Below are 17,588 nucleotides of genomic sequence, written 5' to 3' on the forward strand. Positions count from 1 at the left end.
TGTCAAGAATGCTCCCCTGACTTAAGTGTAGAGGCCCACGGCAGTACCCCACATCAAAGTCACAAGGATCCTGGCATAGTCCACACTTTTATTTCCCCAAAAAGTGCTTTTCTGAAAGGTTCTTTGCTCTCACTATAGGTAGCACCATACCCCAACCCCAGCATGAAATATACTGGGAAAAGGGATACATCTTATTCCCTTCTGAGTTTTCCTCTTGGAGGGAAGTGGCCACAACTCTTGTCACTGTGTCTCAGTCTGGGATTTGGTGTCTTCAGAAACTTCTTCCTGTCCCCGCTGCTGCAGCTGCCACATCTCCGCATACACCCCACCTCGGGACAACAGAGCCTCGTGCCTGGGGCAAAGTGGAAAGTGTAGGTCCCAGCTATCAGTTCGACCCCAAGAGTCCTCACCAGCAGCCCACAGAGATGAGTGCGATTGGCAAGGGAGAACCCTTTCAGAAACTCCTGGGATTTCACCTTTTCCTGGGGCCCCCAATTCAGAGGCCCTGCCTTATTCATCCTGCTGTGTTCCTTACCGTCCTCTCTCCACAATGCAGCCATCCTTGAAGACGAGGATCTGGTCGGCATCAACCACAGTTGAGAGCCTGAGAAATCAGAACTGGGTTATGCACCACACAACACGAGTGGGCCCCCCGCTGCCTGCTGCCCCGGTCCTGTACCTGTGTGCTACTACGATGGTGGTGCGGTTGGCACAGACTTTGGCCAGAGAAGCCTGGATGGCCCTCTCATTAGACGTATCCAGCGCCGATGTTGCCTACAGAGAGGATCTGTGTAAACCTGCCCCTGCCACCCCAAATCCCCATGGAAGGAGGATGCCAGCTGCTAGCTGAGGGAGGCCTCAGGAATCAAAAAGAATCTGTCTGCAGTTGAGAACCGTAAGGTGTTTTTATGAAGCCGGGATTCATGATATCTATCCGTGAGGGAAAACTGCCCACCAGGAATGGCCTGGCCACAGGCAAAGGAGGAAGGAGGAGACTGGGCTGCCCAGGGTTCTCACCTCGTCCAGCAGAATGATGTCTGGAGCCTTGAGAATGGTGCGAGCAATGGCCACACGCTGCTTCTCCCCACCACTCAGCTTCAGTCCCCGCTCGCCCACCTGCGTCTCATATCCTGTGAATATCGCCCACCTCCCTCAAGTCACACATAATAAACTTGGTTTCTGTGACCAGACGGGCAGGAAGGGATCGAACAGAGGTCGGGGGGGGGGGGGGGGGGACAGCAGGACTCAATCAGGCAGGGCACGGACTCTGCAGGGAAGCTCACCTTCAGGGAAAGCCAGGATGGTGTCATGGATGCCCGCGGCCTGAGCAGCAGCCACCACCTCCTCGTCCCCGGCTGTGATGCAGCCATAGCGGATATTGTTGGCGACGGTGTCATTGAAGAGGACGGTGTCCTGGGGCACGACTCCAATGTGAGACCGGAGGGAGATCTGGGTCACCTGGGGCCAAGAGACCATATGTCTCAGCCTGTGAGACTGCCCCAGGCCCGGGAGATAGGACGGACTGGAGGGAAGCACATGGGATGAGGTACAGGAACCCTGTCACCAGCCCCCCGAATAATTCTAGCTGTGGGGGCAAATCACTCGACCTTCCCGAGTCTGTTTCCCTGTCTACAAAGAGAAAATACGCTTTTTATGCTCATGACTACTTCACTTGGATAGGCCACGGAATGCCAAGAAGGCTGAGGTCTCTTGCTGCAGCTTTCTGCAGGGGTGACATCTCCTTCTCTCCCTGGAGAGTGGCCAGCACTTCACAGGATGCTATTCTTTCACACACAGGCCCCTAAATCACAAACTCCTCCCGAGCAACCTTACCTGGGAAATGTCCTGCCCATCTATTCGGATGCAGCCAGAGCTGAGGTCATAGAAGCGGAACAGCAGGCGCAATACTGTGCTCTTCCCTGCTCCAGATGGGCCCACCTGTTGCATTGGAAACAGAAGGAAAATATTTTCAGGCCCACTGGCTTTTAAGGCTTGCTCTCCAAGAAGCCACCAATGTCCGTGGAGGCTGCTACATTCAATCCTGTGGGCCACTGTGACAGGATTCTGACTCCACAGCCTGGGTCACAAATTTCCATGAGCACCGCAATAGGGAAACTCAAGGAGTCTGGGCCAAGGGGCTGGGTCTCCTCTCACCAGGGCCAGTGTCTGTCCAGGCATGACAGTGAAGGACACATCCTGTAGGGTTTCTCGCCTGCAAGGAAGGGTGGGCATGGTCAGCAGGCCTGCTGCACTCCCAGTGCCCCCTTCCATCAGCAGAGCTGCTACCGGGCCCTGCCCCTCCCCTGCTCAGGCTCTCTTTCTAGGCAGTGGTGGGCTGAGAAGCAGGGATGGCGTGGGGGTGGGGATGGGGAGGGTGGGGAATGGGGGCAAGATTGCATATGGACGGTGGGAAAGGGGGCTGTGAGATGGCAAAAGGGGGGCTCACCCACTGGTATAGCTGAAGTGCACATTCTCAAATTCTATCTGGCCCTTCTGGAAACGCAGGGGCCCTGCTCCAGGAAGGTCCTTCACCTGGGAGAGTGGGACCCAGGCATGTTGCCATTACAGATCTGGTACTCTCCAGACACCAGGAACACCATGTGGGCTCCCACTTCCCCACACACCCCTCCCAACCCCCCCGCTTCACTCACTTCTGCCTTCTCTTTCAGCAGGTCGAACATGTTCTCCATGTCGATGAAGTTTGTCTGGATCATCCTGCAAAAACAGTGCTGGCTGGGGCTCCTCTGAGGAGCTGGGGAAAGAACTGTGCATCCTCAACAGGTGAGGGTGGGAGATCAGTTACCTGTAGTAGGTGCCAAACCAGTTGAGGGGCATGTACAGCTGGATGATGTAGGTGCCAAACAGCACAAAGTCCCCAACCTTGTGAAGATCCACAGAGAAGTGCAGAGTCACAGAAGGCCTTCAGGCTGTCACCTTCCCGCTTCCCACCCAGGAACCTGGGGGCCCAGACATAGGCCCTCTGCCCTGTCCCCAGCACAATTCTCTGACCTGTAGCTTCTGCTCACTGACAAAGTACGCGCAAAGCAGGGAGCCAGCAAGGAGCCCAAGTCCAATCACCAGATTCTGGGTCTGATTTAGTAAAACCAGTGAAGCATTTGACTTCCACTCCAAATCCTGGGGCAATAATACGGGGCAGGGGTTAGCCGGGTGGGGGAGGATGTCACATATACACTCTCACCAAATCCAAACCTGGGCCCAGGCATCTTCAACCTCAAATTTTCAGCCAGAACCGTACTCCTCTTGGCCCTGGCAATTCCGCGAGGCTAGGCCATTGCTCTCGGCAGGCCTCAAACTAGCATCCTCACCTGATAGTTGATAATGGCTTCTCGATAGCGGTCCACTTCGTAACCTTCCGCGTTATAATACTTCACCTGATGAATTCAAACCACGGTTGTTAAGACGTGGCTGCAGCATTTACACCTGGGTTATTTCCTCCAGGTCCCCAATCCCCCCTTCCTCATTTTGAACAGCACCCCCCCCCCCAGCTCCCTAGCAGCCCCGCCGGTCCCAGACACGCTGCTCCACCAGCCACTGTGCCTCACGCTACTGCCACCGAGGCCTTCATTACCGTCTCAAAGTTTAGTAAAGAGTCCACGGCTCGTGCCCGGGTGGCATTTTCCTGTAGGTTCATAGCACGTCGAAACTTTGTTCTCCACTCAGTGACCACAATGGTCAGGACTGCGAGGGACAGGAGGAAGAGGGAGAAGCGATCAAGACATCACCCCAAACCAGAGACCACAAGAGGATGTCTGCTATCTGCCACATACACGTGAACCCTGTACTACAGGCCAGGGACCCAGATTCCCAAAGGGAAAGAGCACTAAGCTCCCTGAGGGAAGGGGCTGTGACAGAGACACCTTTGCAGCCTGTGCAAAGCCTTGCGTGTGAAAATGCTTCATTGGTGACCAAGTGAAGGCAAGCTGCATCTGGTTACACAAATGAGGTTTCTCCTTGCCCTGTACCCACAGCAGGCCCCTAATGTGACCAGGATGCCCTTCCCTGGCCCTCCATCCAGGCTGAGCTAAGGTTCCCCTGGCAGAGGAGGAGGCCAACCCATCATGTTGGGGAGCAGCAGGAGCTTATTCAAGTCCACTGATCTACAACCTCCCCATGGTGGGCCACCTGAGTGGGGGCGGGACTCATGCCCAAGGGAGTCCCTGGCATAGTTCCGGGAGACGCCTTCACCAAGCAGCACTCACTGAGGTAAAGACTCATGCACAGGAACACAATGAGGCCAAACCAGGCGTTGAAGAACATGCTGAAGTAGATGATGCCAATGGTGATGTCAGCCAGGGTGGGGAGGACGTTGAACACCAGGTAGCTAGGAGGGCAAGTCAAGCGACAAAGAAAGGTTTAGGGGCTTAGAGCCAGCAACTCTGCCTCCAGGAATTTCAGCGTGGTGTTTTCTTTCTCTTTTTTCTTTTAAACGTTTATTTGTCTTCGAGACAGAGAGAGAGAGAGTGCACGCGCGCACATTCGTGCATGAGTCGGGACGGGGCAGAGGGAGAGGGAGACAGAGAATTCAAAGCAGGCTTCGCACTATCAGTGCAAAGTCCGACGTGGGGCTCAAACTCACGAACCTAGTTATCATGACCCGAACAAAGTCAGATGCTCAACCAACCAAGCCACCCAGGCACCCTAGTGTTTTGTTTTTCAATAGCAACAGACCAGAATCAAGCTAACTAACCCTCAAGAGGTGGGTGGCTAAGTAAACTGTACCTGCCCCAAGCACAGAATGCCATGTCAATTAGAATGAATGAGAGGGAGCTTCATGCATAGTAAGAATATATCTCCCTAATGTCTTATTAATAAAGCAACTCTAAGAATGATACCTATGTCATGATACTGCTTGTTTTATGAGAACCCTCCCCAATATCATATTAGTGCTGTGAGTCTCCACATATACGTGTGAACACGTAAAAAGCAGAACTCAACATACTAGATGGAGTGGGAACCTTTGGAGAAGTAAAATTTATAAGATATTACGTAAGATATTTGCTCCATTTTATTTGTCTTATTATGAGAGCAGGTGCATGCTAATCTTGAAGTTAAACAAAGAAAAAGGATGGAGAGGCAGCTGAAGCTGGGTGCTTTCTCTGGGCAGCCCCTTCATTCCTGTGTCTCCAGCCCCACCCTCCCACACTCCATGTCCACTGGCCTGGCACCTGAGCAGCCCTGTGACGCTGGACGTGCCCCGGTCTACAATCCGTAGCACTTCCCCCGTTCGGCGCCCCAGGTGCCAGCGCAGCGAGAGCTCATGCAGGTGGGAGAAGAGGCGCAGCTGCACCTGCCGCGATGTGAACTGCTGCACCCGGATCCACAGGAACGTGCGCAAGTTGCTCACAAAGCCTGGGGGGAGCCAGGGGAGGAGGCCTCAGTAGAGCTTAGGGGCCAAAGGACAACGGCCCAGTACCCAGACATGAAAAGTCTGAGAACCCCAAGGGGCCAGGGGAGGGATGCTTGGGGGAGGAAGGCAGGGAGGGACCAATACCAGCCAGGGGGATAGCAGAATCCCTCATACCTGTGCTGCCAGTGCCACCGCCCTGGAGGAACTTGAGGAAGACATAGGTGATAACAGTCCAGGCCAGGGAACTCCAAGGTGCCTTCTCAGTCAACAAGTTCACTATGGTGGAGAAAATAAGTCAGAGACCACTTATGGCCCCCAGGACACTCTTCAGAAGAAACCGATCCGGGCACCAGCCACAGCCTCTTTCTGATTATCCAGCTCCTAACACTGTCCCACCTTCCTAAGTTTGGGCCCCCACCCCTCACCAGGCCGAATAAAGGACGAGAAAGAGCTGAGCTGGCACTCCTTCCCCCCTCACCTATGTTCCTGTAGAAGATGGGGACCAATACGTTCAGCCCCCGTTCCAATCCCATGAGTCCCAGGCAGATGAGCACAACAAGCTGCAGAGCTGGACTCCCTCGAGGCCACAGGTAGCCACTCAGTAGGCGGAGCTTCCTGCCAAGGTCTCGCCAGGTAGAGCCTGGTGCTTCCTCTGTTGACTGAACCTAGGAATGTAAAACACATAGGGGAGGAGAGCTCAGAAATCAGAGAGAAGTGCCCTAGAGGCACCTGAGTGGCTCAGTCGGTTAAGTGACTAGATTCTTGATTTCGGCTCAGGTCATGATCTCACAGTTCATAAGATCAAACCCCACATTGGGCTCTGTACTCACAGCACAGAGCCTGGAGCCTGCTTAGGATTCTCTCTCTCTCTCTCTCTCTCTCTCTCTCTCTCTGCTCCTTCCCCATTCGCACACACACTCTCTCAAAATAAATAAGTCAACATTAATAAAAAAAAAAAAAAAAAAAAAAAGGAAGTACCCTAGCCAAACCCCTCTAGGGAAAATGTATGGGACTGCAGCTTCCAGTTATCTTAGACCCCAAATGATTCCTGATGAGGTCAGAAAGCCTCGTGTGGCATAAACTGAGATTTGAGAAAGAAGTATTATGGTGGCAAAAAAGGATGACAGGCAATGAAATTAAGACAGGCCCTAAGGTTCAGAAATTCAGGTGTACCTGGGACCTCTCTACATCTTGATCTTCTTCATTAACCTTCAAGGCGTAGGACTGGGGACGAAGTCCAGGGGCCCAGAGTCCCAGGATAAAAAGCCCTCCAGAGACCACATACCGCAGCACCCATAGGCTAAATTGGACCTAGAATGAAACGCGTAGGGAGAGCATCAAGGAAGGCCAAAATGCCATTGTTACCACTTAGAACAGGGCTAGGGAATGGGGCAGGGCACACACCCAGCTCAGGGGCCCAGCATCAAACAGGCTTTAAAAAAATGTAGAGTGACTCAGCACAGACACACCCCACCAGCTGGCTATCAGCAACCTGCCAAGCAGGCCTCCTCCTTTTTCCCTTAGAGGCATCCCAAAGTGTGGAGCCAGTGTGACTAGACATTCTGTCTTTCTCCCCAGCCCTTGCCACTCATGATTCTCCATTCCCCAGAAAGTCCCTTACCTTCTGGCTCAAGTCTGCCCTTGCCCACCACCACTGTGGGCTGTTCCAAGACACAAGGGCCAAGTTCTCAGCTGCAAACGCCACAGTCCAGAGGAGCAGGAGACCCAAGCTGTGCCTGAACTCGATCCAGATGCCCATTGCTAGCCTTTGCCAGGCCTGATTGCGTTCCACCACCAGCAGCCCCAGGCCACAGGCGCTGGCCAGAGTCCCAAATATGGAAGCCAGCAGTAGGTAGCCTGGCAGCGGGGCTCCCCCAGTAGTGCCCACCCGGCCAACCAGGGTAGCTAGGGGCAGCGTCACCTGGAGTGTAGCCAGAAGTAGCTGCAGCCCATAAGGAAGGACAAGGGGGCCGGCGCTCCAAGACAGCTCACGGGAGCCAGCTGGCCACTCCCGACGCTTGCAGGTAAGGGCTAGCACCAAGGCCAGAGCCCCCAGGGCCATCAGTATCGAGGGCACAACCGTGAAGAAGAAGCAGGGACTAAGGCCACCCTTCTCCCAGACCGGACCCACGGGCCCTTCGGCCTCGCAGTAATTGCCCACAGTCACCATGGTAATGCGTGGCCGCCGGCCGAGGCTGCGGGGACTGCGGGAAGGGAGAACGGGACCGGCTGCTCAGGGCGGGACGCGAATGCCAGGGTGTCTCGGGTCATGGAGACAAGGGGCGCCAAGCCGCGGGCCTCTCGGGCAGGGACACACGTGGGTCCGGCCACACTACCCACTCTCTTCGCGCACGCGCCGCCGACACGCACTCACGCAGGGCACGTACGCCGTCTTCGGCAGTCCGTCCGCCCCTCGCTCGCAGCCCAGGCAGGACCCTCCTGCCAAGTCCGGGCCCAAAGGAATGTTGAGCATCTGACTGGAGCGGCTCTGGCGCAGCAGCCCTGCCCACCGGGGGGGCGGCCTCAGCCCCTACCTAGGGTCCCCATTGGCCAAGCTCCCCGAAGGGGCCGGGAGTTAAGGTGCACGCGGGAAAGGCAAAATACAGGGGCGGAGTCGGGCTGGTCACGTGCGCAGGGCGCGAAATCTGACCGCACGTCCAGCGGGAGACCTTGACCTCCGCGGAACCATGGCTAGGAAATGGCACTTTTGCTACCACGCTGGCTCGGTTTAGCTGAGTGACGACATAGGCCAGCTTTCCTATAGGGCCCCAGCCACCTGGGGGATCAGACGCAACCCACTCGTTCTCAGAATCCTAGCCGCGCGAGAAAACAAGCCAAGACCTGGTCAAAGTCCCTTTTTTTTTTATTAAGGGTTATCAAGCTGTACACAGTTCCTACTCCTTCCGCTGCGAGCTCAGGCAGCGCGGTTCACCACACCCGCAGCGGACCAGACCTGGGCGCGGCGCGGGGCGGAGAGTAGGAGCTGAATCCCAGCATGCAACGCGGCAGCTCAAAGCCTAGGGCGAAGGCCTCCTGTCGCGCCTCCATCCCCCTCTAGGGGTCAGCGGGAGACAGGCCAGAGCTCTCTTGCTGGGAGGTAGACAGCCAAGGGCACACTCCAGCCCAGTCCGTCCCAAGTGCAGGCGGTAAAGGGGTACAATAAGCAGCAATGGGGGCCAGGATGGCCTCAGTCTCCCAGGGGCCCATCCTAAAAGTGGGAGAGGGCAGCAAATAATTTCTATCCTGCTCCTGCAATTTAGAAACCTTCCTTCTTAGTGTCAAAAGATAGCATGAGGGGAGCTGGGAGCTAGGGCCTCCACACCAGTGCAAAGCAAAAGCTGAACAGAACGGGAGCAAGCGGCATACACGCCAGTAATGTGCGGGAAGCAGGAGAGAAGTGAGCAGGCTGCAGCACTGGGAGAGAAGTGGGGGTGAGGTAAGGGCCACAGCCTGAGCTGCTCATCTGTTCAGGGTGGAGGGAGGGAGGCTGCAGACGTTGAGGGTCCAGACCCAACCTCCCCACTCCACAGTTGGCACAGGTGCTCCCTGCTTGGCAGCTTCTGTGATGGGCAGTCCTCTGGAGACTTGCAGGGGCAGGTGCGAAGGTGGCAGTACTGGGGCTGGGCTGGGGACCAGTTTCTAGCACCACACTCTGAGCCAAGGGGGGGGGGGGGTCCTGGGAATGAGGCTAGAGTCCTGTGTGCCTTGGTTCCTAGGCCCCCAATTTCTCTCCTGGGGCTGTGGCAAGCCCAGCGTTGGCACCTCCCTTGGCCGGGCACGGACACACAAACACCACACACGTGGAGCCGGGCGACACTCAGAGAAGCCCTCCGTGGCGGGAGGATGGGATGGCAGGGCAACAGTGGCCTCCATCCTGGGACATAGGGACCTTCCTCAGCCTTGCCTACACCTGTGGAGAGAAAAGGGTTAGTAGTGGATATAGTCTTTAGCTAGCTGCTGACCCAAATAAAGCCTAGAGATAAAGGAAAAGGAAAGCTTGATTCCCTCAGAAATTGATTTCAGAGTAGGTGAGGGAAGAAAACGGGAGTGTATGTTGGAGGGGAGAAGCAGCATCTCTGTACGAGAGGGCTGCCTTCTCTCACATGGGACTTGGACCTCAGCCTGGAAGTTACTACTTCTGGTAGTTGTTCTCGGGTCCTGGAGCCCTTACCTTGTGCACCTGTGGGGGAAGCTCGTCCTCCGAGCCCTCCTCGGGCACAGGCTCTGGGTGCCTTGATGCTGACTGTCCATCTTCAGCCCACCCTCCAAGGGGCAGCCGAGAGAAGTGAGAGGGAGCCCGGGGTACTGTGCCAGGATCTAGAGACAAAAGTAAACATACCCTTAGAATTAACCCAAACAGAAATGTGGAGAAAGGTTCTATGCGGGGTGGAGGTGAGGGTTAGTCTCTTTGGGCCTGATTGCTCTGACCTCTTTCCTCCCCAAGAGGCTTCGGAAAGAGCCACCCTTCCCCCAAGGCTCTGTGATCTCCTGAACCGCCATTGGATACCTGTGATGCCCCCGTAACGCCTCTGGAAGCCCCCCTGCAGGGCGGTGGTCTCAGGTGCTCCAGGCCGGGGTGTAGCACAGGGATAGCTGGCAGAGCGGGGGATAGGCTGGGGGGCCCGGGAGCCCTCTCCCCCCTCTTCAGGGGCACTCTCCCCACTCTCATCGCTCTCCCGGCGGTGCCACACGTGCCGCTCGGGTTCGGCCTGGGCCTGCTGCTTGTGGAGCTGAAAAGTGGGGGGGCTCATTAGTTGGGGACAGGATGTCTGAAACAGCTGCCCCCCACCATGGTATCCCCCAGTTCCCATTTTTACCACCCCACCCAGAATCACTAACCCAGAGTAACCATCATGTTAACAGTGTGTTACCACACATATGACATCTTACAGGTTAAATTCTCCGCAGGTCCCTGGAACAAATCTGTGTGTAATGTAAGAGCTGTAATGACCCTCACTTTGTGTAGTCATGTAAGTGAAGAACAGATGGGTTGCGCATCTAAGTGCCAGGCACTTTTTTAGGTGCTGGGACTACAGCGGTGAACAAAATAGACAAAAATCCCAGCCCTGTATGGCTTATATACTGGGGGATGGGGTGGGGTTATAGACAATAAAATAAAGAGGGGGAAAAATACAATATGTCAGATAGAAGCTATGGAGAAAAACAGAGCAGGAAGATTTAGGAGGGTGGCCAAGGGAGGCTTTTAGTCAGGGTGGCCAGAAATGGTCTCACAGAGGAGGTAAGAACAGATACGTGAATAAAGAGAACGGGGGAGCCATACGCATATCTCAGGGAAGTGGATTCTTGGCAAGGGAAACAAACGGGTAAAGGCGCTGGATGAAAGTAAGCCTGGCTAAAAAGGATAGTAAAAGGGTATATGCGGGAATGGAGATTACAGAGTGGGTAAAAGGCAGAGAAGGGTTCTGAGCCCAGGTCTTGCTTTTCCACACCCCAAACCCTCTCTTTTTCAGCGGCCACCTGGATCCCATGGCTCGGCCCCTTCCTGCCCACTCACCTGGTGCATATAGAGGGCATGCAGGCTCATCTCGGTGGACGCGTATTCCGACAGCACCAGGCTCTGCAGCTGTCCTTCCCACACGCTGCTCCCGGAGCTGGCTGTCCTGGCATCCACCCTGTCCCTCCCAGCACAGACAGACAGCAGCCGTCAACATTTCTGACCCACAGAAGTTGCTGGCGTCTATTCCCAAGTCCTCCCATCGCGGCCCACCTCTACTCACCCAGAGCCTGTCATGGTGCTGGGGGCTCGGCCCGTGGGGACCTGACCCGGGTGCAGAGGGGAGAAGGAGCGCAGGGCAGAGGCGACCTCAGCCCTGTGCCTGGAGCCTTGAAGGTCTCTGGGCAGGGGGGGGCCCCGGCAGGAGGAGCCGGCTACCACATTTGCAATAAGGCTCAGTGGCTGTGAAAGAAAATGGGTGGGTAGACTTCCCAGGGCAGGAGGGAGGCTGCGGGGTCCCCCAGTATCCCGGGTGTCAGGACTCAGTGGAATAGACTTAACAGACAGAAGGAAACCAATAGGGTAGGTAGGCCCTTCCACCCCACGTCCAGTCCTCAACTCCCAGCACCTGGAGCACACGCTGCCCATCACCGCCCAGGCCCCAGGAACACACCTCAGACTCAGATTGTAAGGACTGGATGGACGTAAAGAGAGCATTTTCAGGGAGCAGACCCCCTTGGGCAAGGCCAGCTGCTGCTCCGTCCCGCTGAACCTGCTCTTTGAGGAAGCCGAGGAAGGCCGTGCTCTCACGTGGTGGCTGCCAGCCGGGGTTGGTGATGGCAAAGTGCATGAGGGACAACTCTGTCTTCCCATCCTCAGCTTGCTGGTACACTGAGGCCTCTGTCTGCCCACCGGACAGCCACTGCACAAGGGAGGCTACAGTGAGCAGGACTGTCCTCTGACAGGAACCCTTTTTGTACCTTTCCTGCTAGAGGGGAGGCTGTGCCCCTGGAGGACGGACCACAACGCGCTGCTGTATCTTGTCCAGGGGCCCCGGTGCCCCACCCCAGGAGTAGTCGTCGCGTGCTGGACTAGTTGCTCGGTTTGTGCCTTTCTCAAGGGAACGTGGCCAAAGGTGCAAGTTGAAGGCTAAAATCCAGCCCTAGCTCCGGTTTACCAAGCAGTGTGCGCCCTGGCACGTGGCTGCCCAGAGGCAGGGCTGCCTTTTTGTGGTGATTCGTTGGCTCAGTTTGCCCAAAGACAATGCCGGCATCGCCTCTGGCCACCTGCCCGTCCTCTCCCGGTACCTGGGGATGCCCATGCTGGCGAACATCCATCTGAGCAAAGGAGCAGGTATCTCCAACACCAACGACCTCTACGGTGAAATTGCGGAAGAAGTCTATAATCTCCAGGGCCCGTGGACGCAGGCAGAAGATGAGGATCAGGGGTGTGACAATGGGGCTCAGTAATTCCTCCAAGATGAACACCTAAAAGGGAGGGGACCCAGATCATAAGAGAGGAGGAGGGATCCCAACCCTTACCACCGAGCTATTAGCCAGTCTCTAGCAGGCCCTAACTCCAACTCCACTCACTGCCTTGTACTGGAAGAGCTGGGCAAACTCGTCCCGGGTCTGCGAGCGGTGGGCATTACCCTGCCAGTGGTCAGGCATGTAGTGGATGTGAGCGAGGATCACGCGGAGCAGCTGCTCAGGGCAGAACACCATGTGCTGGTCCGGGATAAAGGACCTAGGGGGATCAGGGTCCCCGTGAGAGGCAAGCCTTTCCCAGGAACGCTAGCCTGCTTGCTCCCGCCTGCTGCCCCTGGCCCACCTGCACACGGTCACGGTGACCCCCAGGAGTGTGACGGTGGTGAGGACGTGTTCCACAGCCAGCACATCTTCGTCGTAGATGGTGAGGGCAATAAGCACGGCCAGGATGGAGCCAGCGAAGAAGGCGCCGTTCTTGGCCAGCAGCGTCAGCAGAGGTGACAAGAAGCAATTCATGTACTTGGAGGCGGGCTTGTAGCCTCGGTTGAGGCGGGACTGCAGCTCGTGCTCCAACTCGTTGAAGTGGCGGAGGTAGCAGCGGCCGTAGAGTGACCAGCAACGTGCTCCCAGGGCCCCGGGCTCCCGCTTCAGCACCTCGGCGTAGCTGAAGAAGGCGTACAGGATCTGCCAGATGAGGATAAGGGGGCACAGCAGGAAGTTGGCGATGCCGATCCACAGGATGCGGTTGCTGAGGCGCTGGGCCAGCTCTAGCCGTTGCCCCCCACGTTTGTACTCAGCCTTGAGGCTCCATTCATTGAGAAACAGAGAGCCGGGTCCCCAGAAGAGGATCAGCTCGAAGTTGTACTTGAGGCCACGGGTGAAGAAGACGGCCTCCCCAAGGCCGGGCAGGCGGAAGCGCAGAGGCAGGAGGGATTTGTTAACCAGCGCGACCATGTAGTTCTGGAAACGGAGGATGCGATGGTAGATGTCCAGCTCTGTCAGCTCGCGCTTGTGGATGCAGATCTGGTGCTCTTTCTGGGTCTGCACGATTCGGGCCTGCACTTCCTGCCACGTGCAGTATGGAAGGGCAGACTGTAGGGTGGGAGAGAGACAAGGCAGGGAAGGTGGGCTGTTGCCCCGACTCCTTCCCCGCATTAGCCGTGAGGTCCTATGCTTAGCCGCGCGGAGCCTTTAAGCAGACACTCCCTGACCTACCAGTGATGGATGAGGATGCCCGAGGCCCAGGAATACACCCCACCCTTCCCTAGCCACAGAAGCCATCTTGGGCTGTGGTGCTAACCGCTCAACTTCCCAGTCTCACCATGGGGATACGCAGAGCATGCAGGTAGAAGGAGTGGATCTCCCAGTAGCAGCAAATGTTATAGATGAACTTGATAAGCCGATGGATCCAGAATACAGCAGCGATGACCAGGATGGTGATAAGGGAGCCATTTTCCTGAATCCTAGTGGGGAGGAAAAAGGAAGGAAGGAGGGGTGGCCCTTGCGGAGTCTTGGGAGACACGATGCTATCCTGAAGGATGTGGCGAGGCCGAGTCTGTGTTCTAGGGGATGTGTGACTACCTCACATTCCATTCCATTCCCCACCTGTTAGCAGAACTCTGCAGCCCTTACCTTGCACTACAGACCTGGGCAGGCAAAAAGGCATCTGGCAGAGTGACCTTGACAGGCTCGGTAGGGTGAAGACTATGGTTCACCATCTTGTTGGCAAATAGGATGTCATAATCCACACAGCTAACCAGGAAGGTGGTGAAGGCAACCACAAAGAGGAACTGCCTGGGGAGTTGGGAAGAGGGGCCAGAGTCCAGGAGTCAGAGAAGCACCAGTGAAAACAGTGTGGGGGAAGAGAAGAGTCTGGAAGCAGCAGAAGGAGATTATAGACAACAGCCTCTAGGGACACGCAGGCGCTGGAGAACTCCCAGGGGGCTCTCCTTACTGCTCAGCCCCAGGGACCTTCTAAGACCCAAACCAGCTACTACTTTTTCCTTTTAGCCTCAGGGCGTCACACAATCAGCCGGCTTTTCTCACCAGTAGTAATCTCTGCCACCACTTACTAGACTCTCAAAGATCTTCTGATTGTGGTTTCTTCTTCCCAATCCCTGATTTCCTTTTGAGATAGTATTTAGAAGCCCTTAGGGGGTTTACAGTCTTTTCTTATGGAAGGAAGGTTTCCCAATCCCATTCCCTTTGGCAAAACCATATGGCTCCTCCCTTTTAGAAAGCTCTTTGCCTTCTAAAGCTGTTAACCAAAGCAGAACAACAGACTTTTCTTAAGTAAGTGCCAGGCATCTCTAAGACCTCCAGACTGAACTATGCCCATTCCATTGGAGCTCTAATGAAATGATCAAGTCTGAGTTCTCTTCATGGAAGAGATAGGACTTGGAAAGCATTCCTTAAAGGGGAGATTGAAAAAAAAAATGAGATTGGAAATTTTGGTGCCACACCCAGTCCCTGAATTCTGAGAGTCTGCAGAGTTTTGAGTCTAGGACTGAGCCGCCTTGGCAGGAATGGCCAGGGCTGAGCTCAAGGAAAGACTGCCATGTAGTCCTTCACCACATCACCATCCCTTCTTAGACTTACATGAGCTCAAAGATCTCCCCGATGAGCATGCAAGTGAAGCCATTCTTCTGGTGTAGATTATAAACGTAGAATTGTCAAGAAAAATGTGGTTGATAGAGACAGCAGTTAAGAGCACAGACTTTGGTGTCACATACCTGAACTTAACTCCTGGCTCCATGACTTTCAAGCTGTGTGACTTTGGCCAAAATTACTTACCCTCTCTAAACTTTTGTCTGCGGTGGTACCTGTCTCATAGATAATAGCACCTGTCTTATAGCACCTGTCTCATAGAACTATTAGATATGAAACAGTATGCGTAAAGTATTTAACACAGAGCTGACACAGAATAAGTCAAAAGATATTATTAGAGTTATTAGCGTCCCATCAAAAAGAAAGATCACCTTTAAAGAGGTTCCTTATAAACTGACACCACAAAGTGAAAGGCATGTAGTTCTTGGTAAACCTGGGGTATCATTATCTATAACAATCGTTATTTCCTCAGCCTCTTTCAGTGTTAAGAAAACTTCCACCTCCCTTCCAGAGACTAGAATCAGACCCACCCCAACTTCCCATGAGGGGCCTGGCTTAGGGAGGGGATAAAGTTCCCAGAGCTCCAACACAGAGACACAAAGGATATTCGAGAGAAGAAGAGGTCAAGGTTTTCGATGTGGTGCCAAGGTGCTGTGGGCATAGGAGCAGAGATGTCAGAGCCTCGAAGGAACATGAGCCTCTTGTTCCCTCCGTGTTCCTCCACCAACTCTCTCCCCATGCCCTGGCGCCCTTGTTGTTTCCAAGCACTCACATTTACTCCCCTCAGGGACGTGCACCAATAGGTCCTCCTCCCCAGGGGGCGAATCACTGTAGGAGGCCTCAAGGCGCTGGTATTCGGTGTCAAACTGCGCCATCACCACCGCCCCCTGTCCACTTTGTCCACCTGCCGGTAATGAAAAGAGATCCAGGTTCAGACTTTGGTGCTGCTTGTCTCCTGTCCTGCCTAGTAGACCAGAAAGAGTGAGAAAGAATCCTTGGGCTTGGTCTCCACTACCAGTCTTCTTGGCTTAAAGGCAGAGGAGTAGTTACCAAAGGAGAGCAGCAAGCTCAGGGCCTGGGAGGTCAGTCATTCCCAGAGCCTCTACTGAGTGTCTACTGAGGTCTTGCCGGTCTGAAGCCAGGCTCTGCCCCTTTGCTGGAGGGCAGGGGCTGTTTCATCTTCTATTCAGTGGAGATAAGGGGACTTCCCTCTGCCCTCCAGGAGAAACCCGGGTCTCCCAAGAGACTAGAAGTTCAGAAGCATTTTGTAAACAAAGGTTGAGATAAGCACATGGCCCTACCAGCTCCATGGACAGCGTCTGCTCCAATCCAGCCCTTGATGCCCTGGCTCTGCAGCTGCTGGAGGAGAAGGTGTCAGGCCCCAGAGAGTGGGGATTGGGGACAGAAAGAAACCCAACCCCCCTGCCCACCCACCTTCAACTAAGAGGAGGCCAAGCATGGGGCAGGGAGGCTGCAGTGGGGAAGAGGCACTACGGCTATGTGCCCTTCCTCTGGTTGTACTATACAGGGCCACTCATCCAACTCATCCCAAGAAGTGGCTTGTTGAACCTGTAAAGACTGGATCAGTACAGACCTGAGGTCAGGCAGCCCCTCCAGACTGTTTTTCCATCGCCCCACTTCGGCCTCAGAATATTCTACAGGCCTCTCAGAGTCCTCAAAGCCCCAAATCCAAAACCCAAGAATAGGGTCTTTCTGAACAGGACCTTTCTGATCACCCCCTTCCCCTGGTTCCCTAGCAGCACCCAGCAGACAGGCATAGTTCCTGGAGAGGAAATCCTGACTGGGTCACTGTAGACACAGATCCTGGGCAAAGTGTGGGTTCCCTAGGTCCCTGGAGCCAGGCATGTTTAGATAGCACTCACCCAGTCGGTGCAGACCCTGGGGCCCTGGAACACGGCCCAGCCTGGCCCCAGTGGGATTCCCTGGGTTAGTGAGAGCCCTGGGTCAGAAGGAGCTGACCAAGCCCTCAGGGAACTCACCACTGACCAGGTCAGTGTGGACCCAGGGTCATGGAGCCCCGGCTGGCCGGGCCTGGGCTCAGAGGTTCCTGCGGATGTTGGAAGAATCGAGCCAGTCCGACAGCAGATCGCCCCAGTGGGCTGGGTTGCCTCCCCACACCCAGCAGCCAAGACCCGAGCCCAGTGCGCCCCAGGGTCGCCCGGCGCCAGGCCAAGGGCTCGGCTCCCAACAGCGGACAACCTCGCGCGCGGCCCCGCCGCCCGCGCGCGCCCCCGTCCGCGCGCCCCCGCCATCAAAACATTCCGGCTGCGCGCCTCCGCCCAGCCCGCGGAGCCCCTTCCCCCCGTTACCCGCTATGAGCTCACTTAGGGCTCCGCAGGCACCCTCGGTCAGGCCCAACCCGGGCCCCGAGATTCCAGTAACCGATCTCGCGTTTCACTCCAGGAACCGTGACCCGAGTGATTCCAGGGGCTCGGTCGGCTCCGCTGGGCTCGTCCGGACCCAGAGCGCTAGGCCCGGCGCCTGTCACTCACTGTCACCCGCAGCCAATCTGACCAATGAGCGTGGGGGGCGGAGGCATGACGGCCAATTCTCGGCTTCGCAGGCGGGACTAAAAGATCGAGGTGGGTCTTGGACAGTACAAGGACCAATAGTGCTCCTTATGTGGGGCGGGGCTGAGTTGCGGGCGACG

The 17,588-nt window shown here is 55.6% G+C and overlaps 2 protein-coding genes and 1 long non-coding RNA gene across 11 annotated transcripts; 1 reads left to right on the forward strand and 2 right to left on the reverse strand.

Annotated features, from left to right (window-relative positions):
• Positions 1-68: 68 nt before the first annotated feature.
• On the reverse strand, positions 69-7,936 carry ABCB6 (ATP binding cassette subfamily B member 6). Its single transcript, XM_003991168.6, has 19 exons — positions 6,990-7,936; positions 6,542-6,679; positions 5,847-6,033; positions 5,543-5,644; positions 5,187-5,370; positions 4,221-4,342; positions 3,590-3,699; positions 3,327-3,392; positions 3,010-3,135; positions 2,804-2,880; positions 2,652-2,715; positions 2,447-2,532; positions 2,155-2,212; positions 1,834-1,938; positions 1,284-1,458; positions 1,018-1,130; positions 680-774; positions 536-604; positions 69-352 (listed from the first exon to the last, which is right to left on the reverse strand). The coding sequence occupies exons 1-19, from the start codon at positions 7,536-7,538 to the stop codon at positions 241-243; spliced, it is 2,538 nt and encodes an 845-aa protein (XP_003991217.1). The 5' UTR covers positions 7,539-7,936; the 3' UTR covers positions 69-240.
• On the forward strand, positions 2,392-4,850 carry LOC123379283. The gene is made up of 2 exons (XR_006583554.1): positions 2,392-2,781; positions 3,682-4,850. It is a non-coding gene; the product is annotated as an uncharacterized LOC123379283 (long non-coding RNA).
• A 277-nt stretch (positions 7,937-8,213) lies between the features above and the next one.
• ATG9A (autophagy related 9A) lies at positions 8,214-17,427 on the reverse strand. Of its 9 annotated transcripts, XM_045034505.1 has the most exons (17): positions 17,263-17,427; positions 16,918-16,985; positions 16,219-16,276; positions 15,690-15,821; positions 15,525-15,568; positions 14,909-14,973; positions 13,943-14,104; positions 13,632-13,773; positions 12,654-13,402; positions 12,416-12,569; positions 12,131-12,310; positions 11,497-11,745; positions 11,107-11,285; positions 10,884-11,001; positions 9,876-10,098; positions 9,540-9,685; positions 8,214-9,278 (listed from the first exon to the last, which is right to left on the reverse strand). In XM_045034505.1, the coding sequence occupies exons 4-17, from the start codon at positions 15,790-15,792 to the stop codon at positions 9,273-9,275; spliced, it is 2,520 nt and encodes an 839-aa protein (XP_044890440.1). In that variant the 5' UTR covers positions 15,793-15,821; positions 16,219-16,276; positions 16,918-16,985; positions 17,263-17,427; the 3' UTR covers positions 8,214-9,272. The 9 variants fall into 9 exon arrangements, with proteins under 9 accessions (XP_044890440.1, XP_003991218.1, XP_006935652.1 ...); XM_003991169.6 differs by lacking the exon at positions 16,918-16,985 and having other exon boundaries at positions 16,219-16,273; XM_006935590.5 differs by lacking the exon at positions 16,918-16,985.
• Between the last annotated feature and the right edge of the window lie 161 nt (positions 17,428-17,588).

The sequence above is a fragment of the Felis catus genome, chromosome C1 (assembly GCF_018350175.1).
Source record: "Felis catus isolate Fca126 chromosome C1, F.catus_Fca126_mat1.0, whole genome shotgun sequence".
Lineage (NCBI taxonomy): Eukaryota > Metazoa > Chordata > Mammalia > Carnivora > Felidae > Felis > Felis catus.